Source organism: Eurypyga helias, unplaced genomic scaffold (assembly GCF_000690775.1).
Source record: "Eurypyga helias isolate BGI_N326 unplaced genomic scaffold, ASM69077v1 scaffold15872, whole genome shotgun sequence".
Taxonomy (NCBI): Eukaryota; Metazoa; Chordata; class Aves; order Eurypygiformes; family Eurypygidae; genus Eurypyga; species Eurypyga helias.
In genome coordinates, this window is record NW_010234236.1 from 31,404 (window position 1) to 46,657 (window position 15,254).

Sequence of the window (15,254 nt, forward strand, 5' to 3'; positions counted from 1 at the left end):
CCTCAAAACTGTGTGTTATGGTGTTTGGTGAAGTCCTGTGCACAGTTGCAGGAGACCGAAGGTCCAGAAGAGAAGCTCTTGTAGAGTAGTTCCACACTAAGGGCACAGCATCACCACAGCCACTGCAGCAGTGCATAGCTGCAATTAAATCCATTTACTGCAAACCTCCTCCTCTCTACATCTTGAAACACATACCTGAGCCAAGCAATTAAATAAGTAAACCCTACTCATCTTAACATATTGTGTATGTTTTCCAGAAATATCTTGCCTCTTCCCAGAAATCGTCTTCATCCAAAAGCAGTGAGTAATTAATGTGCCACTATAAAAGAACGTGCTAAACTTTAGGCTGTTGTGTGTTTTACATATATAATAGATGGATGCTTTTTACTATTTGGATTAAATAACAGAAACAGATGACAATGTCAGACTGATCAAATATTGTATATGTGGCTATTAATCTTTTGGACAAAAGAGGTACATTGGACATCTGTATTGATTCAAGCAAAACTTTAAATGTTTTAAGGGGCAAATGTCTCAGTCTGCAAAAATAATTTCTTGTACTAAAAAATACCAGGACTCCAGGAACCTTACTTTCAGTAGCAATGGGCGATACTGCCCAATCTGAAGCACCTTCCTGGAGCCTCATTCCTCTCAGATGATTTAATCGTTAATACTTTCTGAAAACATAATCCTTTTAAAAGGTCACTCAGTAGTCTGAGTAACCAGTATCACTAGAAAATGCAGTCCATGAAGTAGAAATTACAAGCTTTGGGTTCCAAAGTCTGTGTTTTAAGCCATTCCTCTTCTTCCATTACTCTTGTCCCTGGTCTGTCCCTTCCACTGTGGTGGAACAAAGGTTTTCTGAAGCAAATTACTTTGGAAGCTTGTCTAACTGCAGCAAATGGGCAAAAGCAAATGCATAAAAGGTCAGCAAGAGGTTCAGCCAGATGAGTTCCATAAATTGTTCTGCACCATAGGTCTACTAACAGTTGTACCAGCACAAGTGAGAGTGTGCATGAGGAGCAAATCATTGAGAAAGTGACAGTAACCACATCAGCATCTGTGATTAAAAGCTATGTGCATTAAACTGTCCCAGCCCAATGCTCTGAATTGTCTTTAAGAAATAATCAGCCTACCAATTACTACATAGAGAAATTAGATGCTTAAATTGCAAAAAAACTCAATAAATGAAACATCTGTTAACTGCTCCCATTCAATCCATTCTCAACACTTACCACCACTGATCATGTTAACAGAACTGTAACCCTTGTTCCTCTCAAAGGCCTGGGCTGACTCAGAGAAAGATTTCTCCATATCTCACTCCCTCATTGTTGGATGATATATTACACCTCTCCAACCAGAGAATGAATGCATTTGTGACCAACATTAGTGAAACACCATTAACTTGGTGGATGAAGATGGACAAATTAATAACTGGTGCCTCTTTGAAAGGTAGTTCTCGTATGGGAGTTTGTTTCCCTAAAAGACGGGAAGTGAGAGTCAAAAGAAAGCATCTCCAAAAGAAGACAAGGAAATAAGTTGGATCACTTCAAGTCTAGTGTGGTGAAAAGACAATCTCCTCAGTATCCTCTGTTCAGTGGAAGATGTGTTCTTGGTATAATCAAATCTGCAGCAAAATTTCTGCTTTCTAGCTCAGAAATGAAACCTGAACCATGAACCTGAACCTTGTGCTGGCAGCCCAGAAAGCCAACCATATCCTGGGCTGTATCAGAAATGTGGCCAGCAGGTTGAGGGAGGGGACTCTCCCCCTCTACTCTGATCTCCTGAGACCCGACCTGGAGTTCTGCATCCAGCTGTGGAACCCACAACATCGGAAGGATATAGACTGGTTGGAGCGAGTCCAGAGGAAGCCAGGAAGATGATCGGAGGGCTGGAGCCCCTCTGCCATGGGGTCAGGCTGAGAGAACTGGGCTTGTTCAGCCTGGAGAAGAGGAGGCTCAGAGGAGACCGGGCCTACAAGGAAGCTGGGATGGGACCTTTTACAAAAGTCTGTAGTGACAGGACAAGGGGTAACAGGTTTAAATTGAAAGCAGGGAGGTTTAGATTAGATATCAGGAAGAAGTTCTTCACAGAGAGGGTGGTGAGGCACTGGAACAGGTTGCCCAGAGAAGCTGTGGGTGCCCCATCCCTGGATGTCTTCAAGGCCAGGCTGGATGAGGCTTTGAGCAACCTGGTCTAGAGGAACGTGGCCCTGCCCATGGCAGGGAGGGTGGAACTATATGACCTTTAAGGTCCCTTCCAACCCAAACCATTCTGTGATTTTTATGAACCAGAAGGTCTCACTACAAAATTCAGGGCTAATTTTCTCAATGCTACAGGCAATCTCAAGGTTATTAGAATGGATAAAATTAGATTGATGTTTGCTAAAACTTTTCAAACACTGTCGTAACAGCTGATGAAAGTATTCCATATTGTATATATTGTGTAAAAATACTTCTTTAAAAATTACTACAGATTACCAAACCCAGATTATTTATTTATTTATGCACTTCACATTTAATAATAATTCCTTTTTTAACTGTTTCTTATCAAATCTGATGTGTCTTTCCATTACAGGACCATGAAGCAAACAATAATGATGAAAGTGAGTATTGTGTACTGAAAACATGGCAATATGAGAGGGATTAGTTGTCAGTGTGTCACTGGTGACCTTAATATAGCATGTAGTAGGTTGTGTCAGTGTAAATTTTATCTGTAGAAGTCAGCAATAAGCGAGAAATGTTACCAAATTGTTTCCTAGTATAATCAGAGTGAAAACATGTTAAGACAAAAATTATCCAATGGATGTTTTTTACTTGTATTACCTTTAATACTGAAATGGCAGTGAGTGAAAGCCACTGTTCAGATACAGCTAATATCTTATACTAAGTATGTCATTTGCTTCTCTAGATCACAGCTTCAATAACACGCAGAAATCCAGATTTCCCACTGGAGCAGCTCCATCTCCATTACCAAGGGGCCTGTGAGTAAAAAATAAAAAAACAACTTCTCTGATGGTGATGGGGTTAATAGGTCTATTAGGTGCTAACTCCTATCCTCGTGTATGGCAATCAGAATTTGGGAGTAATTTTTATTGCTGTTCATGAAAGATACCTTCACTAGGTAAAGGCAAGGTATTATTTTGTTATTTCTGGAGGAATACTGTTCATATGTCAGTGGCATTACCCTTCACTGCCTGCCACTGATGGCAGATGCTGCTTAATTTAGTCATATACTGCAGCAACAGCACATGCATGCCTGTAAATGCAGAAAGTTGTTGTTTTATTAGAACTCTTCTGCCCTACCCAAGCTGTATTGCACAGTGCAGCTTCCTTCCATATCATAATTATCTTTCTTGAAAACACGTTACATCTGATACCCTTGTTCTTTTTTTATTCTTTCTTCCCACCCCCCAACTGCTACAGCTATCCAATAAGTAGATGCATCGCATCTTGGCCAGAAATATCCTAGGAATCAATGAACCTGATGCTTAGTTGCTAAATGAATTCATAAGTCTGCTAAGTAATCATAGTATTTTTTTCTTTTTCCTCCAATCTGAAGAAAGAAAACTTCTAATGCTGTAAATTCACCAGTAAGTTGACTTGTAATTGCATAATCAAACTATTTTACAGGTGATTAATTTATTATGAAACTTAATTTTATCATGAGTCTGTGTACAACATAAATGCATAAGAAGAACAGGGGAAAGAGGGAGTTATAAAGAAAATAAGTACTTGAGTACTGTTACATGAACTAAGCAGCAGTGAGAAAGCTCAAGCAGAAAAACATTTTGATTAAAGGGATGTTGGGATTCAATACTCTAGGATGTGACAACTAACACAGTGCAAGAAATTAGTAAAATGAGAAATAAATGGAAACACAGTCCATTCAGAAGTATTCCCTTAAATATGCAGAGCTGCACATGGAGAACATGGATATTGTGAGAGCGACAGATCAAGAAAGATGCGGGATTTTAGCAGAATTTGTCAGGGGGTTTTCAAGTTGTGTTTCATCATTAGAAAAATATCCCTAACCTTTTGCATGAGAAAGTAAGAGAACTGGTTGAAACTTTCAAAGAAATTCATGTAAAGATTGTTTTGAAACTGACAGCTTATTGTTTCAAAATGAAAACCAAAAAAGTGAAACTAGAAGATTGGGCAAGTTTTTCCTGTGAGCTAAACTGACAATTTAACTTTCAGGAGAAAGAAATGCATTCAGACATTTGTGAGCATAGTTTGACAAAGATGAAAATACTCAAATTTTGGTTCTCAGGTGTTTGGGATGGGCTTTTCATTTTTGGACTTGAGATGAGAATGAACCATTTGTTACAGCGTAAACCTACTGATGGGAGGTTAAAAAAAAAAAAAAGGCACAGATCCCTAGATTTTACTTTTGTCCATCTATTTAGACACAGAAACTGGGACTCTTTCCAAATCTACTTTGCAAAATCCCAAGCTTCAAGGTCATACAACTAGAGGCTCTTCATAGAATGGCCGTGTCCCTGCCTCCTAATCCCTACAGGATGCTGTCAATTCTAAAAGTAAACTAGTTCACAAAAAAACAGGAAAAGATGAACATTTGCTGTACAAGTGACGTGCTGTTTAATATTTGGTTTCCGTTTTATTTCAGAAACCATGTTTACCTTCCAGAGAGACCTTAACTGCAAATGAAGGTAAACTATCTCCACTATTGTGAGAAAGGTGATGTGTATCAGAATTTAATTTTCTTTTTGTTAAAAACATGAAACAAACATGACCACATTCAATTTACTCTAGATTTTTGAGACTGGTGGTTTTAGCAGTTTTCACCTGGATCTGGCCAGCCTTAGTTAAACTGAGTATCATTGTTCTCTAAAAGCAGACACAGTAAAACTATTGAGGTTATGGGCAGGGTAACGTACAACATAGCAGACCAGCAACATGCCATATGGCCCTCAGTGTGGGGAAGGGGGAAAGGAGGCAAAGTGCAAGTGCATCATTCTGAACTTGGCAAGAACCACCTTACATGGAGCTGACTCCTGGCAAGAGCCAGTCCCTCGCACAGGTAGAAAATGCATCTCACCGCTGTGCGAGGCAGCAGCTCCTCCAGGCAAAAACCCAGCGGAGGCTGTTGTCTACCACACAGGTTGGATGCAGCCAGCCAGCTGCACCTCCTCTGGCTGAGCACTCGCAAGCAGCTCGCCCCACAACCTCCCCGAGTCACACAACTTGCCACTGGAAGGCAAGTCTCCCGCTGAGCTCCTGCAGGCGCTCACAGCGCAGCCGTTTGCCCAGAAATGTGGTGCTGTGCTGCTAGTCAGTAAAGCAAGCAGCGGGATGGCAAGCTGCCGTGTAAGGAAACCCCCCAGAAGTTATGACAATAAAAGAAACCCTCCTTCAACTGCTAGGACTCTCTTATCTGGGACAGTGTGTTTTTAAAGAAATCTTGACTCTAGAATTTGTTTTCCCAAACTACAGAAAAACCTGCAGCACCAGAACGACGGCGAGGTTCCAGCCAAGAGTTTGTGCTTCCACCCCTTCCAAGTGGTTCCCAAAAGTAAAATCCTTTTTCATCATCTTTTGATATTTCAATACACCAGTTCCTACTGCTTGGTCTGAGCACAGCTGGGAGAAGTTCAAAGGGCAGCACTGTTTTCTCGGTAGTGGTCTTTTACCTTCTGAAAATCATGTTTCTTGAAGCCCCACAATACCAAAAAATAAAACATGGCAAATGCACCCAAATACTATAACCACCACCACAAAGCATAAGAGGATATAATCCCTCATTAGGTGATAGAGATTTAAACCAGATGTTTAAATTCCTAATTGCCAGTACTCGTGGGATATGATTTTTTTTTTAAATACCTATGTCTGGCCCTTATTTCTCAATGGACAAATGGGTAAGATGGATCACATTCTACCGCTCCATGCTTCAGATACACAATTTTAATATTTTCAGAATTGGGTAGATGATCTCAGACCTTTCTGTAATCTCTATGTTTATTTCAGGCCTTTACTCCAAAAGTCCTCAATTCTGCCAAGTAAGTATAATACACATTTTGAATTAAAATGCGTTTAACTTGCAATTTCAAATTAAAATTTGAATTATTTCAAGATGCCATGCATATTCATTAGTTTGGAATCAATATTTGTGTATAATGCATACAAAGAGGAGATCAAGTATCCAGGGGCTTAGCTCTGCTAGTAAAATTAAGGGAGTATGTAAGGATTATTGTATAAATCAATGGAAATTGGGTGCTTTATTCCCATCTGACTACTGAAAATTTCTAACAAAGGCAGTTAGGGTCAGTTCCCATCATAATAAAGATTCTATCTTTGCCACAGAAGAACCCTAAATATGACAACTCTGGGTTGTTCCAGGCTTCTGTTGCCTAGAAGCCAGACAAATTATTATTGCATCCAGCAAGTTACTCTTTCTTTCCGGGGGGGAGGGGTTGAAAGAAGGTATCTTTATAACAGCAAAGCTAAAGCTCTTCTGTAATACTTTGAAAGAGGGATTTCATTTCCATTAACAGCTCAAAACAAATTAGGTAATAAGCCCTCAATATCAGAAGGATATTGACCACTTGGAGCGAGTCCAGAGGAGGCCACGAAGATGCTCAGAGGGCTGGAGCACCTCTGCTATGATGAAAGGCTGCAAGAATTGGGCTTTTTCAGCCTTGAGAAGAGGAGGCTCCGAGGAGACCTCATTGCAGCTTTCCAGTATCTGAAGGGGGCCTACAAGGGTGCGCCTGTAGTGACAGGACAAGGGGTAACGGGTACAAATTGAAATCAGGGCGGTTTAGATTAGGTATCAGGAAGAAATACTTCACAGAGCGGGTGGTGAGGCACTGGAACAGGTTGCCCAGAGAAGCTGTGGATGCCCCATCCCTGGATGTCTTCAAGGCCAGGCTGGATGTGTCTTTGAGCAACCTGGTCTAGCGGAAGGTGTCCCTGCCCATGGCAGGGGGGTTGGAACTAGATGATCTTTAAGGTCCCTTCCAACCCAAACCATTCTATGATTCTTTGCACAGAAGCGTAAACTAGAGCTAACATTTTTCTAGTCTCTTGTTAGTAGACATTTGTCTGACCTTCTCACAAGCCCTTTTTTGCATATATTTGAGTCTGAACACATCTTGCACTGTAAATGGACGATGAGAATTGCACACAGAAATCTGCATGTAATGCAGTTTAAGCTTAAGTGCTGTTGTTAGTACTTTCGTCTATTTCCTGGAAATGTTTGCTTGATGTATGTGGCAATTACATCTCCTATGCTGTGAAAGTATAGTAATGGTTCATATTCATTTTAATAGGCTGATGCTCTCAAGTTTGCCTGCTCCTGTCACACAGCTGATGTGCTTCAACTTGTAGCATAAATTCTTACTAATCCCTCAAGTGTAACTATTCTTTGAGGTCATCTAGTGCTAAATGATGCTCTGATTAGTAAACTTTCTTTAACACACTCTTATTCTGTGCCAGGTCCAATAACAACCTAATCACAGATACAGTTGGTCCCAATCACTAATGTCCCTTCAGCATAACCTGCCATCTCTTCCTTGTCACCATACAAGCCTAGTACTAACTCTTCTTCTCAAAAAGTACTAATTTCCTGTATGGCACAATATCAAATGCTCTACTGAAGTCCACAGTAAGTACAGTACCATATTCCCTCTCTGTAGAATTCTGTAGTTTTATGAAAGCGCTATAACATTTTATCTACTTGGGTAAACTTCAGATTTTCTCTTGCTAGCTGTGCCTTTATCTCCAAATCATAAGGTTCTTTCCTTCAAATTCTCTTCTAGGGCCTCTTATTCTGTGGAGTCAGACAAAAAGGCCTGCAGTTGCTCAGGTCACTTCTTCAAGTATAGCAATTATGTTTGGTGTTCTTTAATCATACAGTACTACCCTGACTTGAAATTTATTTAAACTAATTGTTACCAGCACTGTAATTTTATGAAGCAGTTCTTGAAATTCCTGGGATAAAGATTATCTGGTCCCACCAATTCAACTGTACCAAGATCTTTGAGTTTTGCTTCCACTTTGGTTGTGGAAATTTCCATTTCTGTACGAGAACTACAATCACTCTAGTACCTTTCCTTTTTACACAGCTAAAGAACCTCTTACTACTTACTCTAATTTTCTTTTGTAAATTCCAATTCACCGACTTCTAGCAACTCTTACTTCATTCATACCAACTTTCAGCTGTAGCTTTGGCAGCTGGTCAGTCAAAATTTGACATAAAACCCCCAAAATTCTTAAATTCAATAGCTTTCCTCAAGTGTTTGATCATTTACTGAGAGCTGGAACTGCTCATCCATGTCTCCCCTCTACTTGGAATGCAGCTTTGAAACAGCTATATCTTTACCACAAAATAAGTTCTAAACCTACTTTATGCAGGTGTCTTTGAGCTCTCCAGTCCAACTGAATTTTTTGACTGAGTCACTGTATGACTGCCTCTATAGCAATCTTATCACTTTATGAAACCACAATCTAAATCAGAATTATATTAGAAAAGATTTGATAATGCAGTCTGTAAAGTATCATGCCCAGGAATAGGTGAGTGCTAACAATCCTAGAAGCATTTTTACCCCAATAAATACAAGCATCAGGAAATAAAACCTCCGTAATAACAGAGTAACACTCAACTTTATACAATTGTGTTCTCTATTATTATATTGATTGTACCCAATTCTGATCCCAAGCACCTACAGCAGACACCTATACTATCTCTAACAGGATTCTGTTTTACCAGAAAACAATTATCTGTACTTATTTATCATATTATTATGCAACACTACTCAACCATTTCCCTTCTAACTTCTTAAACTGGCATGTATTTCAGCTCTAATAACTATTTTCTGTTATACTTTCTTATTACAATTATAATTCATAATCTTTTCTACTAGTTCTGCTTCTGTATTTAGCTGTCTAAACTCCTTGCACTCATAGAAAAACACTTCAGTTGGAATAAATTAGCAAAAGATTATCTCTGAGCTGCATTTGTTTTTGTGACTCCCTCATCTATATGATTACTTCTCACACTGGACGGAGTGCTTTTTGTGTTCCTGCATTGCTTTTTTCTATTGGTACACTGATTCACCTAGGTGGTGGTGGGTGGGTTTTTTTGCATTTTAAGTCTAGCTCTGGCTGTTAACCAAGTTGTTAACCAAACTGTTTCTCATAAGCAAGTTTCCTGAGTGATACCAAAGGTCAAGTGTTTCCAGATCTTCCAAAGTCCTTGTAACAAATCAATTTCTTACAGCATAACAAACATACTTTGAAAACTTAGGCATGTTGTTCTCTTTTCTAGAAGTGCCAGAAGCTGCAAACCAATCTCTGGGTACTTCCCCTCGCAGCAGCATTTTATCTACTTCAAGTTCTGCAGACCAGGTATAACATTAGCTAAATTCATGTTAGAGAAATCTTTGTATCCTTTACTTTAAAGTAGTATTTCCATCCCTCTCCCCTTTCTAAATAAAAATCATACTACTCCTGTGGAGGGCATCCATGTCCCTTTTTGAAGTAAGGATTTTCTTTAGCACAAATGATCTGAATGTTAGCTTTCATACAAAAAATACTCGGAGCACAGGAGAGCTTTAACATACTGGAAAAATACATAAAATAGCATTATACCAACTTTGGCACTCCACCAGTCAGTTAAAACAAAACCCAAACAAGCTTCTTAGTTTCAGGTGTTGCTGACTCCCAAGCTCATACTACCTCAACATCATTTGAAACAATGAAATCTCTGGTGAGGTACTTTAGTCTTTGATATAGATGGCTATAGAGTTACTAATTGCTATTTTTCCCTAACTTTATAGCTGTATATACCATCCTGAAAAAAAACCCAAATGTGCAGCAAGCAGATACAATGAAGCCATCTGCAGCTTATTAGCATTAGCCTGCACTGATGAGGTGGGCTAAAATCCCAGAAATCTGTAAGAGGAAAGGGGGATGCTGTACTGACTGGCCCAACACAGCAAGATGCAGAGGGTAGAATCACTTCTATGAACACTGCCCTGTGTATTGCGGTTTGTGGTATCAGCAGAGAAGAAAGTCACTGCTGGCCCTTTGGGAGGATCCTGCAATACCTCCCCCTACACGTGTTAGTCCCTCCCAAGTCTTACTCCTTTCTGTTCCTTTAAACAAACCTCTTCTCATTACAATTAATGCTGTCAGTTTTATGACCAACTCTTTTTTTTTTTTTCTGTGTCGCATTGCGACAGTAAGCTTTGAATAATCTAAGTAAAGGAAAAGTTATTTTCATTTTGTTGCTATTGCCCTTACTCTCACTTTGGATGGAGACTACAAAATGCAGGAAGCCATTCTTACTAGCCTAGCAGTCACAAGCAAGGTAAAAATAGTTCTGTTGAGTGCAAAACAAAGGCTCTGTTGTGCAGAGCCAATAACTTTAAAAGTTCTAAAGCCTGACATGACGAAGATAATACAACAGAGAACAGCACAAAGGACTCGAAGTTCTGCAAAAATTTTAACAGTATGTCATACTGGATATTATTTTTTAAAAAATTGCTTTCAAATAAATAATCTAGCAGACATGAAATAAACAGCTTGTAGCAATTGTATTTGCACCTTTCATACAACAGCCATGGGCAAAACCAGAGCTTAATAAAATATCCAATTCAAAAAAAAAAAGTCAGCTAGTGTTATTTTCCCACCAGTTACGTACAGTGGTATAACTTACTGTAGCATCCTGCACAACACAGGTGCTTGCAGACATGAGTCACGCCCATAAGGTTCATTATTTGTTTGGTTCCCACCCAGACTTTGGCAGCAGCTCTCTGCTTTTGGATGATAGGTCACAGATACTGCTCGAAGAAAGGCCCTGGGGCAGTTCCTTGTTCTGTTGAACAAAGACTGATTTACTAGACACATTCTCTGAGTGGCTGAGTATCTTGCATACTTGCAATTCCCCTCACCCCATCTTTATCCAATGAATAGTGTCACTTCAGAAATACATCCAAGAACTTTGGAGGTAAAGTAATATGTTATGGTTTGAGCAAATCTAAGAACCTGCTAGTTAATCTAGCTACTGAAGTCTGGTAATTCATAGCTCTTGTGTTGCTTCTAATCCCTCATCCTGTCCTTCCCTTGGGCATCATTTCTTTTCATACTTAAAATCCCCCATACCTTTCCCCTAAACTCCACTCCTGCTCCCAAATGTACATTTAAGTCTACATCACTTTACTACCCAGTTTTCTACCACTTTTTACTCAAATTATAGTCTCGTACTACTCCCAACTGCCATAACCTCCCCACGTTTTTATCTTTGCACTTCCTTTGCTACGAAAGCTTTTATCTTCTAAAGCAGAACCTGCCTGTCTTTAGGGTGCCAGTCATTCTACCTTTGTATCCTCAGGTCTGCACCTATGCCCCCATCCATGAAGACCTTTGTTTTTCACTGGCGGAACAGGTTAAGTTCACTTACTACACAGAACACTGCCAAGCATTTAACAGAATGGAGAGGATGATGTTAGTGAGGCGTTTGCAGTGGTTAGCATACAGAAATGAGGCACCCAAGAGATACGTTGTAAAACATAATCCACTCTTGTATTCTGCCACAGATGTAATCCTGCTCCAAAGAAAGCCTGGTTTTATGCCTTTTAGATAAGAGCACTGCTTCAAATATAAGGGTATATTCAGACTCAGTCCAACAGAGAACCAGAACTGAATCTGTATCTTGTGTCTGAGGTGAAAGCACTGGGGGCTGAACTGCTGTATTAGTAAAGGAAAGATATTCATTATTCCTCTGTTTTGCAGGACTCCATCAATTTGTCCTTATTTAATAACAACAAATAGGGCAAAAAATGCACTTATCCAACATCCATGCTCTCCAGATAGAGGCAACTGTGATCATGTTCACAAACAACATCAAGTATTTGGGAAACTTCATTCCCAAACCTTTGATGCCTACCAAATCTGGACATTTCATTAGCTAGTCCACAGGTGAGCGGCATTTAAACTGTTAGCAGACAATTTATGCGTCAACATTTCCTGGATACCCTCTTTAAACTCAACTAGAATAGCTTCCTGCTTTAAAAACACCAAACTATCCTCCAGTTGAACTTAACTGCTTTCTTCAAGGTATCCTTCTCTCGTCATATCAGCCTTCTATCACATATCCGTTATCAGAGTTTTGACACATCAGTTCTTATTTGTCCTACCGCTATCCAACAAAAACAGTGAGCTCCTGGCAAAGAATTTTCTAAATTCTGTGTTCTAAAGCATTCTGCATGAGTTGTTCTCAGTTGTGATTATGTAGTAGTAACCCCCCTACAGGCCATATTTCTTTATCATCATCATCATTAGTATTTTACATGTGAAAGACTGTTTCTCTTTCCAGGATGCTGGTGTTCATAGTAAAGCATGGTATGCTGCTGTCTGTGATAGGAAAACAGCAGAAGATGCATTGTACCGATCAAACAAGGTAGGTCACTTTTAAAGAATGTCTATCTTACAAAAACTTCATATAAAAAAAAATCAAAATATAACCAGAAATATTCTAAGAATATCAGTTGGATTCTGAACAGGTCAGAATACTGTGCAATGCAAATACTGTCAAACGTGAAATTACTGTGGTAAAACTAGCTATGGTTTCCATGCCAATACAGAGTTGCATTAGTGTAACTCAAAGCCTGGCGCAGTGTAGAGAAAGCTGTTGCAGATGAGAGGTGAGGAAGATGTGGTATCTCGCATGCATCCACTAAAATGGAAGGCAAAGCCCTGTGACTTAGTGATCTCCACCACTGTCCAATGGCTCATGGAAAAACAGCTGCTGTTTGGAAAGGCTGATGCTGCTTATGCACTTTGAAATAGCAACGCTAGGCATTTAGGTGTTTGGAGACAGAGTTCTCTCAACTACTCTTCGTACAAAAGCTAGAATCACAGAAGGGATAGTAACGTAGAGTTGCATCCTCAGCATCAGGTACGTTTCCACTCTTGCAGAGCACTGGAGTTTACCACCACTGTAGGCTACCGCTGCCTAGTGAGCACTGGGTTACAGTGTCGGTAGCTCTACGTGCTGGTCTTTTATCAGAGGGCTTCCCACAGCCCTGCAGAAACAGGATCTCCGCCTCTCACTGCCTTCTCGCCTACCTATTGCCACTGACACTAACTGCATTTCCTAATAATCTGTGGACCCCAACAGACTGTGTGAAGCACACACCATGTGCTTATTTCTTCTTTTTCTGGTCAAGAGAGAACAGGCAGCAGCAAAGGTGACTCTTATATGGCACCTTTGTAAGTTAGTGTTGGACAGCAGGAACACGTTACTTCCCATCTCCTGCTGTAGTTTTTCTAATGGGAGAAGAGGGTTTAATTCTAATAAGGATTATATTAAGCTAAAACCAAACTAAGTTGTTGGAAAAAGTAAGCTCAATACACTTACTACTTTTCTCTCTTTAGGATGGATCTTTTCTAGTAAGAAAGAGTTCTGGACAGGATTCACGACAACCGTACACACTGGTGGTGTTTTACAATAGAAGAGTATACAACATTCCCATACGATTCATTGAATCCACAAGGCAATATGCACTGGGCAGAGAAAAAAATGGTGAAGAGGTGAGATGGGGCAGCGGGAGGAGAGATTAAGATATATTGCACTAACTCTAACAGGATTCTTCATGTATCAAGATAAGTGTATCGAATACAATGACTGATCTATCAAGCTGGAGAAACCAGTGTAACATCAGCTCCTGTATACTGTAATTAAAACCACAGATCAAGTTTAAAACATAACTTTTTGAAACAGTTCTGTGAGTATCAGGATCAGAGCTGTAGCTGCTAGATAAATTCTCCAGCTGTTTATAGTCCCCTATTCACCTTATACACAAGACTGAGTTTCTTAGAAAATGGCAAAGGAAAAACAGCCACAAAAATAAAAAGAAGAGTGACAATACATAAAGAAAACACTAAACTCTTATTCTAGGGTGCAAATATCACTGGTTGGCTATTATACAACACAGACAATTACTCTGACAGCAAAACAGAAACTTGGAATCCAAATACCAAAAAAACTGTTATTGCTGCAGAGAGTAGTTTTTTCAGGGTTGTGAAAGTAGCCTTGCCTTAGCCTAATTATCTGCCTCCCAGGCAATGGTTTTGAGGTTACAGAATAAACAATAGCCTGGAACTCATCTGGCCCTCAACAAAGGGTCAAAAATTACCTCAGGGGAAAAACAGAACGATAGTCCAAAACCTGTATTTATTCAAAGACCAAAAGGAACAGTAACAGACCTAGCAGATTCTGGATGTTAATTTACAACCATTAAGACTGCATAACAGTTCCTATTAATGGCTGGCTGTGCCATATTACGCCTGGAGACAGCCTTACCTCCAACTGAGGTGGCTGAACCACAAGTAAAGCAGCTTCCAAACGGCTGCAGTCTACAGCCTGGTATGTATTAAACTGAAAGCAGCGTCCATTTCATATGGCATGTAACAACCTCTGTGGTTCAGTTTGTGCAGGTGGCCATTGCAAAGAGAGGAGCATGAGATGAGACAGCTAGTGGCCACAATATCTTCCATTGTCTAGATTTCATCTGTTTATGACTAATATCAGGATCAAGAGCAGTTATCAGTGCTTTTAGTAAAAGGCAGATCATCTCACTTGGTAACAGCCATAGCTCCACTCTCTTCAATGGTAAGAGAAGTTGATGCAGCGATTACTATCAATATTAGGGCATTAAAGGAAGCCAGTACTAATTTTTTTTTTCTCTATCCAGCGCTTTGACAGTGTTGCTGAAATAGTAGAGAATCATCAGCACACCTCCCTGGTTCTAATTGACAGCCAAAACAACACAAAAGACTCTACAAAACTGAAACACATTGTAAGAGTTTCTTAACTGAACCAAACTGCTAAAATGAAGACTTTCTTTAAACATTTCTTTCAACATCCCAAAACATGTGGATCAAGTATTTAAAGAAGAAAACCCAAAATTATGGAAAATACTCTTTAAGAGCACCTACTGAGTAGTATGTGATGCAGTTCTTGCTGAAAATGCAACATCATCTCTATGTCACTTATGAGAAAAGCATGTGTATTATACACAAGAAGCCAAAGCGGATACACTCTCATCTGATTTCCATCTGTGACAATCCAGCTATTTAATATCACGTGAAGAGCAACTGCACGCTACAGCCTGATCCTTTGACTGCTACTTAAAAACAGATTTCCCGTAGGACATTTTTACTTTAAAAATGAGAAACCTACAGTGATCTATTTCCATGTTAAGTTTACCACCGATCACGGTTTTCAGC

General features: G+C 39.7%; 1 protein-coding gene across 1 annotated transcript in view; it reads left to right on the plus strand.

Annotated features, from left to right (window-relative positions):
* The window catches only part of BLNK (B-cell linker), a gene marked incomplete at its 5' end in the record, with an annotated part of 30,195 nt that extends 15,210 nt beyond the window's left edge, over nt 1-14,985 (plus strand). Inside the window, 11 exons of the mRNA XM_010162008.1 lie at nt 258-300; nt 2,578-2,605; nt 2,911-2,983; nt 3,562-3,592; nt 4,630-4,672; nt 5,457-5,535; nt 5,988-6,019; nt 9,289-9,368; nt 12,340-12,423; nt 13,401-13,556; nt 14,720-14,985. Of these exons, the coding sequence (XP_010160310.1) occupies nt 258-300; nt 2,578-2,605; nt 2,911-2,983; nt 3,562-3,592; nt 4,630-4,672; nt 5,457-5,535; nt 5,988-6,019; nt 9,289-9,368; nt 12,340-12,423; nt 13,401-13,556; nt 14,720-14,839 (769 nt within the window). The remainder of the gene's footprint in view (nt 1-257; nt 301-2,577; nt 2,606-2,910; nt 2,984-3,561; nt 3,593-4,629; nt 4,673-5,456; nt 5,536-5,987; nt 6,020-9,288; nt 9,369-12,339; nt 12,424-13,400; nt 13,557-14,719) is intronic.
* Between the last annotated feature and the right edge of the window lie 269 nt (nt 14,986-15,254).